Genomic DNA, 15,938 nt, shown 5'->3' with positions numbered 1-15,938 from the left:
GATTCGAGGAACCGATGTACTCCGCGGAGGGAAAGGCTGCGGTTCGGTCGCTGGAATCTCGCGTGGAATGTTGCCGTGATCCACTTTCCTTCTCCAGCTTTCTTGCGGTTTCCGGGGAAAATGTTAACTCGCGAGCTGACTCGCTGACGCCTCAGGGGTGCAGTGATTTCGACGATTCATGACGCGAATGTATGTCGCGGATGAGTGGAATTTCGATCGTGCCGCGAAGGAGATTGTTCCCCAGCTAAATTTTTTACCACTTTTGAGAAGATCCGACTGTTTTTAAATTTATCTACCGTCGAGGTTAAACGCAGTTCTCGCCGTTCGATGGTCAGAAATTTGGAACCAGTTTTTACAATTTTATCTGGGTATATTTTTAATTCTGTAGACAGATTTGAGAAACGGAGAAGACATTAATTCTTTCCGCTCGTAAATTTCATAGTGCGTTCTTTGATATTCTCTTAAGGTTCTCTATATGCAGATAGGTTTAATCGAATCATTTATTAATTAATAATGTGGCGTTTGTCCAAGTTTCGAATTTATCAAATTAACAAAATTCTCTACTATAATAAAAATTATTGTAATTTGTAATTACATTGTTTATTTATTGCATGACGAGAACATTTTCCATTTACAAAACACTCTATTCTACGCCACAATTGAGTAAATCGATTGGTGTAATACAAAGCGAAAAATAAGGGATGCAACGAGGAGACGCGCAAAGTGGTCAGTTATTTACTCGTTGCCATAAGCGCGTTCGAACGCGAAAGCTGTGCCGCAGTTGACCAACCGTTTAGGTGGCTGCGGCTTGCAACGGAGTGCAAACTTTTTAGTTGCCCAACTAACTAGTTGAATGCACACGCGGTTTCACACACATACACACACGCGCGCGCGCGCTCTCTCTCTCTCTCTCTCTCTCTCTTTCCCTCTATTCTCGAACCAACTGAACAGTTAACCAACTAAAAGTTGATGGTGTTTGCCAAGCCTGAGCAAACGCGCGTGCTCGTCCAACGCCTGGAAATAGCTTCTAAATGGAAATTTCGATTCGAGATAAAAATCAACTTTCTTGCTCAGCAGCAAGATTCGATATGGGATTTTATCGTTGCGTTAGATTATCGTCAATTTTCTTGTGGATTATAAAATAAGAGTCTTATTACTTGCAACCGTTGCTACAAATATAAGTTGGGAAAGATTAAATTTGTTTGAAAGACGTTTTTGAAAGTTTGTGGATATCGATAGAGACAGCTCTTTGTAAATGTAAGAGACAGCTATATGTAAATGTTGAAACTCGGAATGATGAAACTTATGAATACAAACATGAATTTATGTACAAAGATGCAGAATGTCTATTCGTTAGAACAGCAATGACATCATTTAATAGTACACAAAACACTTTCCCCTAGATCGTTGTTAGTAAATATCTTTTGAATCTAATAATATTTAATAACTAGAATGATTCGTAAATGGTAAATCAAGTAGGAATTTTACGCTAGAACTACCGATAATTAACACGAAGCTATTTTTACTAAAACCAATCAAAATGACTGGTCTTCAAAAAATACGTAATAGAATATTTTTATATTTGTTGATTTCTTACTTTCTTACAGAAGGAATCCCATGTTATGTTATACATTTTTGGTATTATCAATACATCTGCGGTTATGATCCAAACATTTTTGCTGATGTGGTATTTCTAGTGTTAGCATCTAGCGATCTAGCGATCGGTCCGCAATTTTCCTGATAACTGATATCATCACATTGAATGAAAAAAAAAAATTAAAAAATTTGAAAAAATTTTAAAATTAAAAATTTGAAAAACGTGTGGGAAGTTGTACAAAATGAGGAAACTGATTAATCGGGCCCTTTTACACTTTGATAAGTGCCAATCATTTTGACTGGTATTGGTATAAGTAGCTTTGATACGAAATTATTTTAAATTTGAATATATAAAAAACAAAATAAAATTTATTATATTATTCTTTTAGTTATCGTTGTGGAAGGCATTACATCATTGCGGAAGAAAATATAACATGAAGTAGGAATTTTAAAATAAAATTGTAATACCAGTCAATTTGACTGGTGTGGTAGTTCTAATGTTAAAAATGCAAACATATAGAAAATGTATAACGCCGAAACATCGATCTATTCAATTTAATTGAATCTATTCATATTACAATATGCTTCAGCAAACAAAAAATTTAGAATGACAACTTTTCGCTATTTATCATAATAATATCGTCACAGTTATTATTCAATTTCAATTAGAAGAGGACCAAAGTAAAGCAAGATTTAAAACACCAAATAATCGTCCCATAAACGCAGCTTCAAACTATCAACATTCCCCAAACGGACGGATTTAATCAAATCCTAGGACTCGCGACGAAACGCCATCCGCATCTCCGCGAAGAACCAATGAAACGCGACGTTCGTGATTAACGTAACGAACAAGCTGTCGCGTTTTCTCATGCTCGCGCGAAACATTTCGCGCGATGTACACGCAATTACGATCACATCTGCGCAGCGTGTAGACGTTCGATGAAACGTCATCGACAGACAACGTCGGTTTTACGACGTCGATTAGCGGATGAACGTCCGCGTTTATCTTCCAGCCGTTCAACCGGACACGTACTCGCGATTCTCCAGCGAAAACTATGGCGGAAGTGAGATTGAGCCCTGTATCGAACACGTGAATCCAACTGGGAGAAGCTAATCTGGTTATTGGACGTTCCTGTAACCCGCTGTTCCTCCACCAAAACTTTTCCATCCTTTCTCTGTCTGTTCGGACCATGTCCTTTTTCTATTCGATGGGAGATTCTACTTTGGTTCAAGTAAGTTAGAAAGGGATAGCGTGGAAGGGGTTGGTTCTTCGATCGTATTTGTTGAGAGGCGAGTTAGGGTGGATGTTAATTGAATGAGAATCGATTAGACCCACCGGGGATGGCGATGGGAAGTTTCTTAAGGGTTTCGTACTCTGATTAGGGATGGAGTGTGTGGTGTCAAGGAAATTGAAATGGATATTTTGTATCGATTAAATGAACTGAAAAATTTTTTGAAAGTTTTTTTTTTTAAATTTATACCATCAAGAAGCAGTGGCGATGAAAATTTTCTCAAACATTTGGTGTTCTAATATGGCATTAAGAAGATTAAAATGAATATTTTATCTTAGGATATTGAATCAAGATCTTGTCACGTACATTATATCGACAGGGAATAGCGATTCCTCGAGTGTTTCGAGTTTTATTCAGTGACAGAGAATATTAAGAAAATTAAAGTAGATATTGGTTATTCGATTTTAAGATCTTTCAATTCTTACGTAAATTCTTCAGAAAGAAAAGTACAAAACAATCATCATGTAAATTCTATTGCACAAATTCCACGAAACTGTCTACAGTATCGTATCCTGAACGAGTAAAGTAATTCACGGGACGTGATCGTCCCATTCGTAGCAGACTCAATTACTCAGAGGTGATCACCGAGCGAGTCTCCACTCGTGCCTGCATCGATCGTCGTAATTCCCCTTCTCGTCTCCTCCGGTTGTTCCTCTTCTCTTCCTCTCTAAAATACCCCGGTCCGTATTGTCGTTGCATAAAAACGTGACGAGAACGCGCCACGCAACTCGCACAATGCGCGAAACGCATTTTCACGTGCTGGTGCACGTCGAAAACGAAGACGAAGAACTTGGAGGAACGAGATGGTCGGCGAGAGGAAGGTTGGACACAAGGGGAGGGGGCGAGAAGGAAAATTGACAAAGAGGTGGTGGATGTAGATACGTGCAAACACGAAAACAGGGAGATTGTGAAACACATGGTCGGTGAAGATAGAAAGAGAGGGCGAGGAAAGGGGTTGGGAAGAGGAGACTTGAGAAGGCAGGAGCAAAGCTTTCATCGTAATGAAGTATTTCTGCCGGTTCCCGTAGCCTCTATTTTTCTCTTTTGCTATCTACCTAGCTCTCTTATTCTTTTCTCTCTCTCTTTCTCGTTTCTCTTCGTCCTTCGAGTTCTTTGACGTGCGTTAAAGAAACGACTTGGTTTTGCGCACTCATCGACGTTGAAGCGAGCCAAGCAGAAGAGAGGGACAGTCAGAGAGGTAGAATATTCATCCTCTCCCGCGTTTGGCGAAGGACAACCCTATTTAACCCTTGAAGGCCGTGGAACGAGCGTTTTCTACGCTTCCCTCCGGCGAGCGCCGATCCCTTACCCTTCGCCGCCGAGGAATCCACTGACGAGCTCAAATTGCTTCGGCATTTTGCAGCTTATCTGGTTAAACGGGGAAAATGGGGGCTTCTTTACTTTGTTTCATATATTTTTTCGTTTTATCTTCGCAATGTGGATGGTAACTGGAGAAAAATTGAGGTTTGCTTCGGGGGATGAAATCAACGCGCGATAATGAACAGAGTTTGAGAAGAAATTGAGACTCTTTTAATGTTTCTGTCATAAGGTTTTCACAAATAGCTCTGTATTAACTTTATTCGTGTATCTTTGAATCTATTCTAATTTCCTTTTGGAGATGTTCGATATGATTTCGATAATGTTCACTTAACACCGTATTAACGTTTACTTCAGCTGCTAAAAGAAAATCATGAAACAAGGGGTTAAATTCTACTCTGCGTCAACTATTCTGTTACATAATTCCTACTCGTTTTGACTATGAACAATACAACAGACATACAACACGAACTTCCTGTACCTACCTACAATTCCCTTTTACACGAAAATTTACAAGACCTTGGAGAGAGATACGCGTGTATAACGAAAGGGCCACGAAAACTCTATTTCTCAAAGGCGAGGCACCGTAATCCCCAGGAAAGTGGACGTAATCGTGTCTAGGACATACACAGAGATAGAGAGAAAGCTTGTACAGGATTCGCGAAGAAAACAATTCGCGGAGGACCCCGACACTGCGATCCTATAGAATCGTGAGAACAATGCCGCCCTTGCGACAAAGGAGGGAGCACAAAACGCCTGCACACAGGTACACGCGCCGCTACTCTCCCGTTCTTTCCTCCCTCTATCTAGCCCTCCGTCTCCGCGTGATTAAAAATGATCGTCCCCAAGCAAGCTTAAAGCTCTCGAGGCTGAAAGCTCGACTTCTACTCTCTCTATCTCTCTCTCTCTCTCTCTCTCTCTGTCGCTACTCGAACCGAATATACGCATCTTCGCGAATGATTTCGCGTGGATCTTCCGCGTCCGACAAGAATCTTCCTCTTAGCAGTGAGAAATTTTGTGGACGGGTTGTACGTCGATGTGAAATGCAGGTAGTGGGAGATTCGATAGGTAATTTGTAGACTCGGAAATTTGTTTGAAATTCGGTGAAAATTTGATTTTACAAAGACTAGGAATCTGCTTGCAGTAAAGAAAGAATAACTATAGATAAATAAAGATATCAAAGGAAAGAGGAAAGTGCAGAATCCCAAACGAGGAATTTGAAAGTTAAAGGAACCATTTCTAGCGATATCAGAGGAAAGAATTGCACTGATAAAGGAAAGAGACGTGTAAACGAACCAGACCAGAAGCTACAACGATCAAAATGCAACAGAAAAACATCAAAGAAAGAATAGGAACGGGGCTAATGCAGTGAAACTTAAGAAAGTTGTATGCATGATCATTGGGAATAATGAAAAGAGACACGCTATAAAAGAAAAACCGACGGAAGAGTGAAATTTCCAGAAGATGAAGAATGTTCTAAGAACATATGCTATTATTAAGTCGATCTTTGAAAATTTCCAATCTAAAACCATGTCAAGATATATGCGATAATATACATACATGAATTATACGCGAATATTAGTCAAGTAAACTGTTCAATAAAAAAAAAAAAATATCGTAATTCACCTAATAAAAGGGTTTTTCATAAAGTTGCGCTGTCGACGAAAATAATGTGATTACGCTACTCGCACCATGAAAAACCCAGTGAACAATTAAATCTCGTTACATCTGGAATTTCCCTTTCAAATAAGAAATCACATCACCTGGCACAGCTATAATCTGAATTTTTCCCTCGTAAAATACGCAACGTTTGCTTCGCATAATACCGTTCGCGCGTCACACGTCTAGAGTCGCATATTTGCCAACGGAAGACGGGCAATTTGTTGGAATTAGATTCTTTGTACGACGAAAAAGAAGCGCCTTGTTGCACGGATAATAACGCGGCCTATTAATCTACAATGTGTACGGCTCATTAATACGTCCAGCAGTCTTCCACGTCGAATAATAGATCGTTAAGGTCGATAAACAGACCATTGTTTCTCGTCGACAACCACGTGGACCTACCATTGAGATAACGTTGCTCCAGGCGTTAATTTATACGGTGCAACATTTCTGACGTGGATCACGCATAAATTACTTTGACTTCGAAACAGGGAGAGCAGAAGATGATCGTTGAAATAAAGAACAAGGTTGCAAAATACAAATAACGTTTTCTATATTTGTTTTGTTTTTTTCTTTTTTATTTGTATAATTGGTCGATTTTACAGCTGTATTGTTGAGTATCATTAACATGTTAATTGTCAACAGACGTCAATGGAGGCCAATATTGCCGGAATTAATTAAGGTGTTTAAATTAGAGAAAGAACCGTTATTCGTCAAATTTATGTTTACATACTTTTATTGCAGTGATGATGTAAAGTATTGAATTAACTATAAAGCGTTTCAACAATGTTAACAAGACATTATATTTGCAGTCACCCACAAAAGCTTTTGTACGCTGCGTGAAAAGCTTATTTTTCTTCAAGTAGGACGTTGCAAGATTTCACTGAAGATATACAAATGTTTCGAAATATCTTTTCGATTGTAAGAAACATTCTGTTCCAGAAAATTACCGCACGTTCGCGTCTCGATATTTTTTATCGCGAAATAAGTTTGTTCCTCCTAGGCGCGACGTCGCGTCTCCGCGCAGACAGGAAATGCAGGAAACGTTTTCCAATTTCCACGTTTCATCGTCGGGAACAGGCTCCTACGTAGAATGGCTCTGTGGATCGATCGACAATGCAGCAACTGCTCTGCCAACGAGCTTTGCACCCCCTGTTTTTTCACTCGTTGGAGGTACTACTCGTGAGAAATATTCTTTTAAGAGGTCACTGTCTTTTGCGAAAAGATTCGCGACATTTACATCGAGAACGAAAGAGCCGTGTTCCTCTGTGTAGAATTTTCTTTTTCGAAACGTTTTTTCTTCCTTGGAACGTGTGTTCCTTGAAAGACGCGTATGAATAAAATTCTCTTGCAGACATTTTACCAAAGAAATTAGTCTTTCAAACATAGAATTTCTTCGTTTGGTACCCTCTAAGAAATTACGCCTCCCTTGAGCTTTTTCACATAAAAATTCACGTTTCGTGCAAAAGTTCCTCCAATTACTTACGTTTGTCAAATTGGAACAAAATGTAAATTACTATCTACATTTTGCCCTGATACACGGAACTAACGGAGCGACGTCACGACACGAAATCTCCGTAAGAAACTTCCAAATAATCACACAATACGTTATTTCAAACGTTGAAACATTCACAATGCTTATTCTACATTTTCCATTTACAATTCACAAGAAATGCAAACATTCGCCAGGATAAAACACGATAATAAAACAATTTTAACAATACCGCTGCCATTACAACGGATAAGTTCTAGAATATCGTAACCCAGCTAAGAAACGAGCAAGAAGAACGAAGCTGCCTTTTAACGGAGTAATTAATTAACTAAAAAACCGCTGTTCTCCGGCCGATTCACCAACGAACGCGGAAAGGCCAAACAGTATTCGCGCTCGCGCACACAGCACCCTCTGTTCATTGCACAACGAAGACTCGCGAGAGAACAAGGGGAGAGGAACAAAAAGAAGAAAGAAGAGAGAGAAAAAAGAGTACAGAAAAGGGAGAAACAGGAAAAGAATCGGTGGAAAGAAGACACTGAACGAAAGTGGAGGAGAGAGCAAGCGTGGTAGTAGCAGCGGTAGTAGCCTAGTTTTGCCCGTGACAATGAAGATGAGCAAAAGAAGAATGAAAGAAGGGTGAGGGAGTGAAAAAAAGAAGAAAAGTAAGAGGGAGAAAGAAAGAAGAAGAGAAGGACGCGGAGAAGCTGTGCCTTGGTAGCTCTCGCTGGACTAATAGCAGCTGCCTTCAGAAATAGCAATGCCGAGGCAATAGCGCGACGTTGGTGTGGTAAAAGCCGCTCTAGCAATGGCTCCCCGTCGCCATGGATGTCTTCCCCTCGCCCTCCTACGTTCGAGTTCCTCTTCCCTTGGCTTCCACGTCTCTCTTCTTCGACCCCGTCCATTAATTAACAGGCTTTGTACTTTTAAACGATGTTAAATAAACGGTATTGTTCACCAGCGAAAGGACTGAAAAGCAGGCGCCATTGTGCTTTAAACCCGGTCTTCATCGTCGTCGGCGTCGTCGTCGACGACGACGAGAAGGACGAGAACCAGTAGTCGGTGTTCTCTGGTTCGCCGTGGCCCTCTCCGAAAGCACGGAAAGAGGTGGAAGGAGTGGTGGCCGAGAATACCTACCTACTAATACCAACGGGTGCCGAGAACCCTTTGTTCTAAACAAATACGCCGGCCCACCCCCAAGCACAGTCCGTTCGCCACCCCTGTCCTACCCTTCCACCTTGTTCGTCCGTGCCACCTGCCTTTCAGACCGGGCAAACGTGTATCGATTGGTATGGGCTATAATGTAAATAGCGTCGCTGGAAGAAACCATTCTTTTCTGATGGTGCACTTGTCATTGGACATATTTAAACATCGGTCGGGTATCATTGGAGTATTCTTCTTTTTCCTTTAAGATTTCGTGGAAGATTAGGGGTCATGGTTAGCTTTTTGTTTCCAGTATCATTAGTGGCTGCTAATTTTTACTGTGTAACGAAATATATGCTATTTAGTTCTAAATTACGTCACATTGGAATCTCCCAGGTTTGGCGTAATTTAAAAAAAAAGAACGCACAGAAAAATCCGCAAGAATCGTCTAAAATACCTATAGATAGGTGGCTTAAGGTTATACGATTCAAATGTTCGAAAGAAAGTATTCAACGATCCTGAAAGAGGTACATCGAAATCGTGTAGCATCCTTACGAGCAATATTTCAATAAGCTGGAAACAGAGAGCTAAACAGCGGTCCATTGAACTATTATTTCGAAACACTATATTTCCTTTCCCGTTCTCTGAACGCATTCTGGGAACGGGCTATGGAACAAGGATTAAGAATGGCTCGACACCAGTCGAGCTCGGCTCGAATGCGTTATCAGCGCTGCACATTGTGCCGGAAGACAAAAATCTCGTATTCCCCGTTCCGTTTCTCTCTTTCTCGCAACTGTTCCTCGAAGGTTCATTGTGAACCACCACGTGTCCGTATTGTTTAGCCTGCTCTCACTCTCTTTTGCTCTGTCTATCTTTCTTCCATCGTGTGCTCCGCTATACAACAAGCAACTCTTTCCATTGTCGTTGCCTGCTGTCAGCAACAATAACGAGGAGAGTAAAAGATCCATCGGGCAACGTGAATCCCATCCTCTCTTCGCTACCGTATCTGCTCCGGTGCGCCTCGAATTTCCGCCAGTGTATCTCGTCTCTGTATCGAGAACTTTCATCCCCCTTGAGCGATTCGTTGTATGCCCGGCCGGAACGTGCTCGTTCTTGATATTGCTGTCGGAACTCACTGAGCCTCTCTCCTTGGCCCCGTTTCTTCTTCTTGCCTTTTTCTTCTACTTTCAGATTTACGTTTTTCATACCGTTGTCTTTCGTCGATTACATGTCGTTTGAATGCTTTGAGAAAGGAGCAGGTGATTTGGAAGATTTCGTTCTTTCCTTGGATCATGTGCGCTAGGAACGATCTAGGACAAGAATATCTAGGTTGTGATAAAATTTACTACATATCGTGGAGTTCTGGAAGTTTGCTATTTAGAAATAACTCTAATCTTCAGAATCTTTTACCTAATTTCATAACAGAGACTCGATATGGGATTAATTGGAGTACAATAATCTTACTGAATTAGCATTTCATTTTCACTGCAGCAGCTTATTATAGAAAGTTGGAGTTTGAATCTAAGAAGCGAAACTTAGATTGAGTGTTCTTTATTCGTTTATCCATCGCTCATTACGTAAAATAAATTCCAAATACCTGTTAGTGATTATCAGATTAGGCCAAACACTTTCATTCGCACATCTGTCATCTTACTTTATATCCTACGATTTCAACGTTACAAACCATCAACTTTCACTATGATTTCATTAAAATGGTAATAATGATTACCTAATCGCGTTAAAATCTAAGCCAATCCTAGAAATCAAATCACTTCAAACGAAATGAAACATCGCTCGATCTTCATGCAACCTAACAACATCGTAGAAGATCGACGTGGAAAGACGGCGACAGTCTCAGCATCGGCGGCCATTATCGTCACGATACTGGCAGCCTTTGTTTCGCGGGTGGAACCGCGGAGTGCAAACCTCGCGCGACGCCGTGCGTCGTTTTCTCGTTTGAGCATTTTACCTTCGTTTACCAGAACGTCGCGCCGCGCCACGCCGGGGCTTCGCGCTTTGTCTACACAGCAGCAGCCAGCACCCCGACAACAAGTGGTAATTAATTCTCGGCGAAACAATCGGCTCGCTACCGCCGAAGGAACAACCAAAGCGCCAAACAGAGGGCGACAGGACGGAGATGGCGGCTGCTGGAATCGTTTCACCGCGAAAACATCGGTTGTTTCGGGCAAACGACTGCCTGTTCTTTGCCATCGTTCTCCCCGCGAACACGTAAAACAGTCCAAACGCGAAAATCACCCGTTTCAAACGCGCCAACGCCGTTGTTTCACGCCGGCGACAGTGTTGGGTACTTTTGATCGAAACGACAAGCGAATGGGAACAGGGAATGGCGTAGAGTCGAGTTTTTACGGAACGAAAGTGAATTTTACCGTTTACTTAGAATATATTTTAATTGTTTATGTCGAGTAAACCAGGGTTTAATAATATGACGAGAGATTGACATGAACGACTTGCAAATTAATTATTTCTTCATCATTATGATCTTTGATATTTCCAACGTTGGATACGAAAAATACGCACTTTTCGTACTCTTTAAAATTGTGCTCTTTATAACAGGACAGAAAGTTTGAAATTTGTACAGTATTATATTTGAAGATTTGCCATTGTATTTGTTATACTACACTCTGACGAGATAAAGAAGGTAGATATATGAAAAGTGAATAGAAAGATAAATATAACGAACGAGGTTTATAAGAAACGAGTTTCTCGAATTTCCCCTGATGTTGTTCGAAAATGTCTCAGGGAGCAACATTTCGTGTCGAAGTCCAGTTAATTAAATGATATTTACAGACCGAACGGATACTGACATAAGAAATACATGATATTTCAATGTTGGAAACATGCAAGTTCATGCTTCAATGAATCTGTTCGTGGTTTCGCAAAAGGCTATGATAAATTAAGAGTTTCTTTATTTCTGATATTTCATTTAAAGCTACTATTGCTACCATTGCGTGACTTCGACGTTTGAAAAAATTCGCGATAAAAACAACGATACGGTCTATGTCCATTATTTAATCACGAATAGGCTTGTCCTTTCATTCGTCATGTTTGTTCCTAACTACAAATATCACGAAATATCAAGAAATTTTTTGTCAAACGAGCCATTTTGAAACTAATTTCTGAATAATCATTTTTAACTATATCGGAACGCTCTCCTTCTATTATCATTTAAAAAGAAAACAGATCATGAAAAAATATACCACAATAATCAGAAGGAGGAAAAGAAAGAGAGAAAAATAGAAAAATTTTATTGGAAAAAATGAATACGCAATTTTCCACACAAACAATCGCGAACGAGATGAATTTAAATGAGACGCGATTACGAGCTTGTCGATAATTCAGCCATAACGGCTGGTTCTGCCGCTGGTGGCACACAACACGACCGTTTCATCGGGTAAACACAGCGTCCAAATACCTTTTATACTCATTGATCGGACGCGTTATCCAAGTGCCTATCGTTCGTTTACAAACTGCTTTATACGAACCGCAAACAAGCATTCGCGAGAGAGAACCAGCCACGATACAGACTCCCTTCTTTCGAATTATTCGTGACAGATTTATTACTTAAATTTGTACTTTATTTTCCACAGAAAACGTTTAAAGTTAATATTCCACTTCGGAATATATCATATCATAATTGGAATGTCTAGAGTTAATTTACGAATTGTAGGGAATTGATTTACTTCCACAATGATAACTGCCTAACATGAAGTACGAAAACGTTAAGTATTAACTCATAAATATAACGCGCCTTTTTATTTAATAACAAATGTCACGCTTCGTATCAATCTACAATTAAATACATCTTCGTTGGTTCTAGCATACGTGTAGAAACGTTGTAGAAAAATTGAGTGACGTAGAATTTATTACTTGTAAATATTTACTACTTCTTACATAATTAGTTATAGTACATATATTATTTTGGTATATTATATATTTATAGTACATATAAATTAATCCAAAGTGTGTTAGCAAAAGTATGTCATTTGCAAGAATGTAAAATATTCTCGTATTTATCTTGTAGATTTTTGTTTAAACTCTTCATTAGTGAAAGTGTAAATATGTACCCAGTTTTACCGTATCGAACATCGATTAGACATGATTCAATTTGCAAGTGAAATGTTCGCTGAATTATACATTCGTTTTCATTTATTTTATAATCCGGTTTTTTTTTACAATTTTTGTACAAAATCGTCGATGATGTGACTTCTAAGGTAGCAGAGAGGAATTTTACTATGAATCATTGTTTGGTTTCCCTATGGACGAGATATGGAAAAATTAATGTTTACTGACATTTACGAACGAACGAAAGATAGGTCTTCTTAGAACAATATTTTCCAATGACGAACGCGATAATTATTTTTCGTAACGTCGAATGTAATTGCTAGAATTATTAGTTTCTTCTCAATTGTTTGACGCGCGAGAAATTCATTTCGCGATGTTCGTACTTCAATAAGTTTTTAAAAAATCTAAAAAATATTTGAACTTGAAAATTGATTGCAATGTCATTGGGGAACTTATCCAAAGGAAATTTTCTCGCGAAGGTTTAATTTCAACAAGCGTTTTTCGATTGTTTAAATTTTTTTCTCTATGCTCTAGTTATTTTTCCATCGTATTCGATAGAACTTCTTCGAGTATAGGCACTTGAAACAGACGTCGAGACTCGTTAATTCGCCGATTCTAATTATCGAAATGTTACATTGTTTCAGGTGCCGAATGGAAACTCTTAACTGAGGACGAGAAACGACCCTTTATCGATCAGGCGAAAAGGTTACGAGCACAGCACATGAAGGAACATCCCGATTACAAGTACAGACCTAGAAGAAAGCCGAAAACCTTACGAAAGGAAGGTTATCCTTACAGTATTCCGTATCCTAGTGTGCCCATGGATGCGCTCCGAGCTGGTAAGATAATATTTTTGACAAATATATAAAATCTGAATGTAGAAAATATGAATATAAAAATTTCAAAAAATTGAAATACGAAAAGAATTACAATTCGTAAGAGAGAAAAGGGGATTCGCTGGGTCCTGAATGAAAATCTTTTCTCATAGTTAGTAGGTAACTAGTCACATTACTCTAAAACTATAATAGATTCATGGTTTGAATTTTCCTCGGGGTATCCGATTATAAAAACATAAACTTGTGAAACATAGAATTCCTACCGATTTCTCGCGAATCTATCGCTTCGTCAAATATCAAAGCCCTTCTTGATTTAACTTAAAAAGAGAAAAATAAAATAGAAAACATCTTAGAGTAGAAATAATCTCTTCTTAATTTACACGAGAAAATAGAAGAAATGCAACACGGAGCAATAAAAAGAAGCTCCACAATCGCACGCAATTATCCGACTGAAAACGCTTGAGCCTGATAGCGAGGAAACAATGCAATTACGATGGCCAAAAGACAAGAACGAAATCGATTCTCGAAGTAAAAATCTCGCAATTCTCTGGTGTGTTGCGGCGGGCTACAATAGAAAAAAGAACAGTTTCGTCTGTTGGGGCTTTGATATTCTTATCTTTTCGGCTCGCGTTTCAGCCGTATTGTTGCCGGCGATGCCCCCGGGTTCCGTGGTCGGAAGTCTTATAATGGCGATTTTTTAGAGGTTCGACCGACCCTCGTTTCCTTCATGCCATTTTCTCCAGCGTCTCGCTAATGGTTCACACGTTGCCCGCTTTTAGAGCCAGTGAAGTTCATCCCTTCATGGTCATCGGTGTCTGTTATCAACGAATACCAAAGATAAAATTCTAGAAATAACTACAACGTGCTTGACATTCTAGTCCGATCCATTGGTACCGTATCTAGTCACTTTCCTCGTGAAAGTATTATTTTATGATATTTCTATTATTTTCTTTGTCTCCGATACAAATAACGCGGTAGGCGATCGGATGAAATCGCATGGATCGCGTAATTATATCTGGTAAAATGGAAGGAGGTATGGAAACACGGCTGGGTAGACTGGCAGATAAGTTGGAGATAAAAGTAAATTAGCGTAATTAGTAAATTAAGTGGGATTAATTGTGACGATACTGGTGATTAATATATTTTATGTGTAAAATGTAACGAGTGCAAAAATTGATTAATTATGTAAAATACTATATTAAGAGTTAGAACCAGCGAGTCCTTGAACATTTCCTCTTCATCACATTTATGTACATGAAATTTTAAACGCATTATTACTAACCACAGACTTATCCAGCCTTGACAATTTTTATAGCGTATCCTGTTTCTTAACTTCTATATTTCAAAATTTAAAAACTGTCCTAAATTAAATACAAAACTCGCATCCCTTCTCATTACCTAAATTCAACAAACTATGTATAATCAACATATAGTTCTCATTACTCAACACATTACCCCTTTTGCAATAATTTTCAAGCATATTCTACCATCACAATCATACCTCAAACTCTAAACAAACTCCAAAAGAATAGAATTTGGAAGGATCATTCTAAGAATCTCGATAAATTCGTCCAATTTAAAATATTCGGTATCATCGATCCTCGCGTAAACCGTTCATTGTCCAGTCCGACAGTCGAATGAAAATTTAGTGCACCGAATAATTCGTTCACCCTCGTCGGCATTCACGATCATAATTTCACGGTCGATTGTGTCCCGAGGCTGAATCCCGTTTTTTCTTTGACTCGCCGTGGAAAAATTCAAAATTACGTAATCTGCTATGAAGTGGGAAACAATGGGTACAATGGAGACGGTCGGGATGTCAAACAAATCTGTGTAAACCTCGAAGCGAACTGGGGGAAGGCCGCCGTGTGTACGCGAGTCCGATTCATCGAACATCTGTTCCCCGGCGATTTCGCGGGGATGCTTCGTAGTCGGAGATAAGGCAGGAACCGATCGAAATCGACAGATGCCGATCTCGTAATTGAACGCAACCTTCTACCATTGTCGTGGCAACGAAACGAGTGAAAGCACGGCCGAGTTGGATTGTTGCGTTTAGAGGAGCGACGGGTAGACATTCTTGTGAATAAAACGGGGTAGTGTTTGATAGGGGTTGGAAGTAAGAGTTGATGAGCTTGGAGTTAATTATGATTGGTTTAAACTACGTAAACTGATGTTTTCCTCTCTCTACTTAATCTTTTGTGTTTTTTAAACGAAAGTCTTCCTGCATGCAGGTGAAAAGAATATTCATGTTCAATAAATAATTGTAAGGTCTTAGTAATCTAATGCTTCTAACATAATCCGATATAGTTAAATGAAAACGTGTCAAAGGGAACGAATAATGCTATTAATGACACGCTTCAACTTTCTATTTTGAATTTTATCATATTTTGTTAATAGCAAAACGATTGCTGCCTGTTTATCTTATTCACAAAAGATAAATTATTGAAAATTAGCCCTTATAAATATAATCAATGTACAGAAAATGATGTGCGCATACATATTGAATTAAAAGTAATATAG

The 15,938-nt window shown here is 39.2% G+C and overlaps 1 protein-coding gene across 1 annotated transcript in view; it reads left to right on the top strand.

Moving 5' to 3' along the window:
• Nucleotides 1-15,938, top strand: part of LOC100647190 (transcription factor Sox-19b) — a 133,234-nt gene that overhangs the window by 103,985 nt on the left and 13,311 nt on the right. Inside the window, exon 5 of the mRNA XM_012313648.3 lies at nucleotides 13,227-13,421. Within this exon, the coding sequence (XP_012169038.1) occupies nucleotides 13,227-13,421 (195 nt within the window). The remainder of the gene's footprint in view (nucleotides 1-13,226; nucleotides 13,422-15,938) is intronic.

This window comes from Bombus terrestris, chromosome 11 (assembly GCF_910591885.1).
Source record: "Bombus terrestris chromosome 11, iyBomTerr1.2, whole genome shotgun sequence".
In the NCBI taxonomy this organism is placed as follows: Eukaryota; Metazoa; Arthropoda; class Insecta; order Hymenoptera; family Apidae; genus Bombus; species Bombus terrestris.
This window is presented reverse-complemented; position numbering and strand designations above follow the sequence as displayed.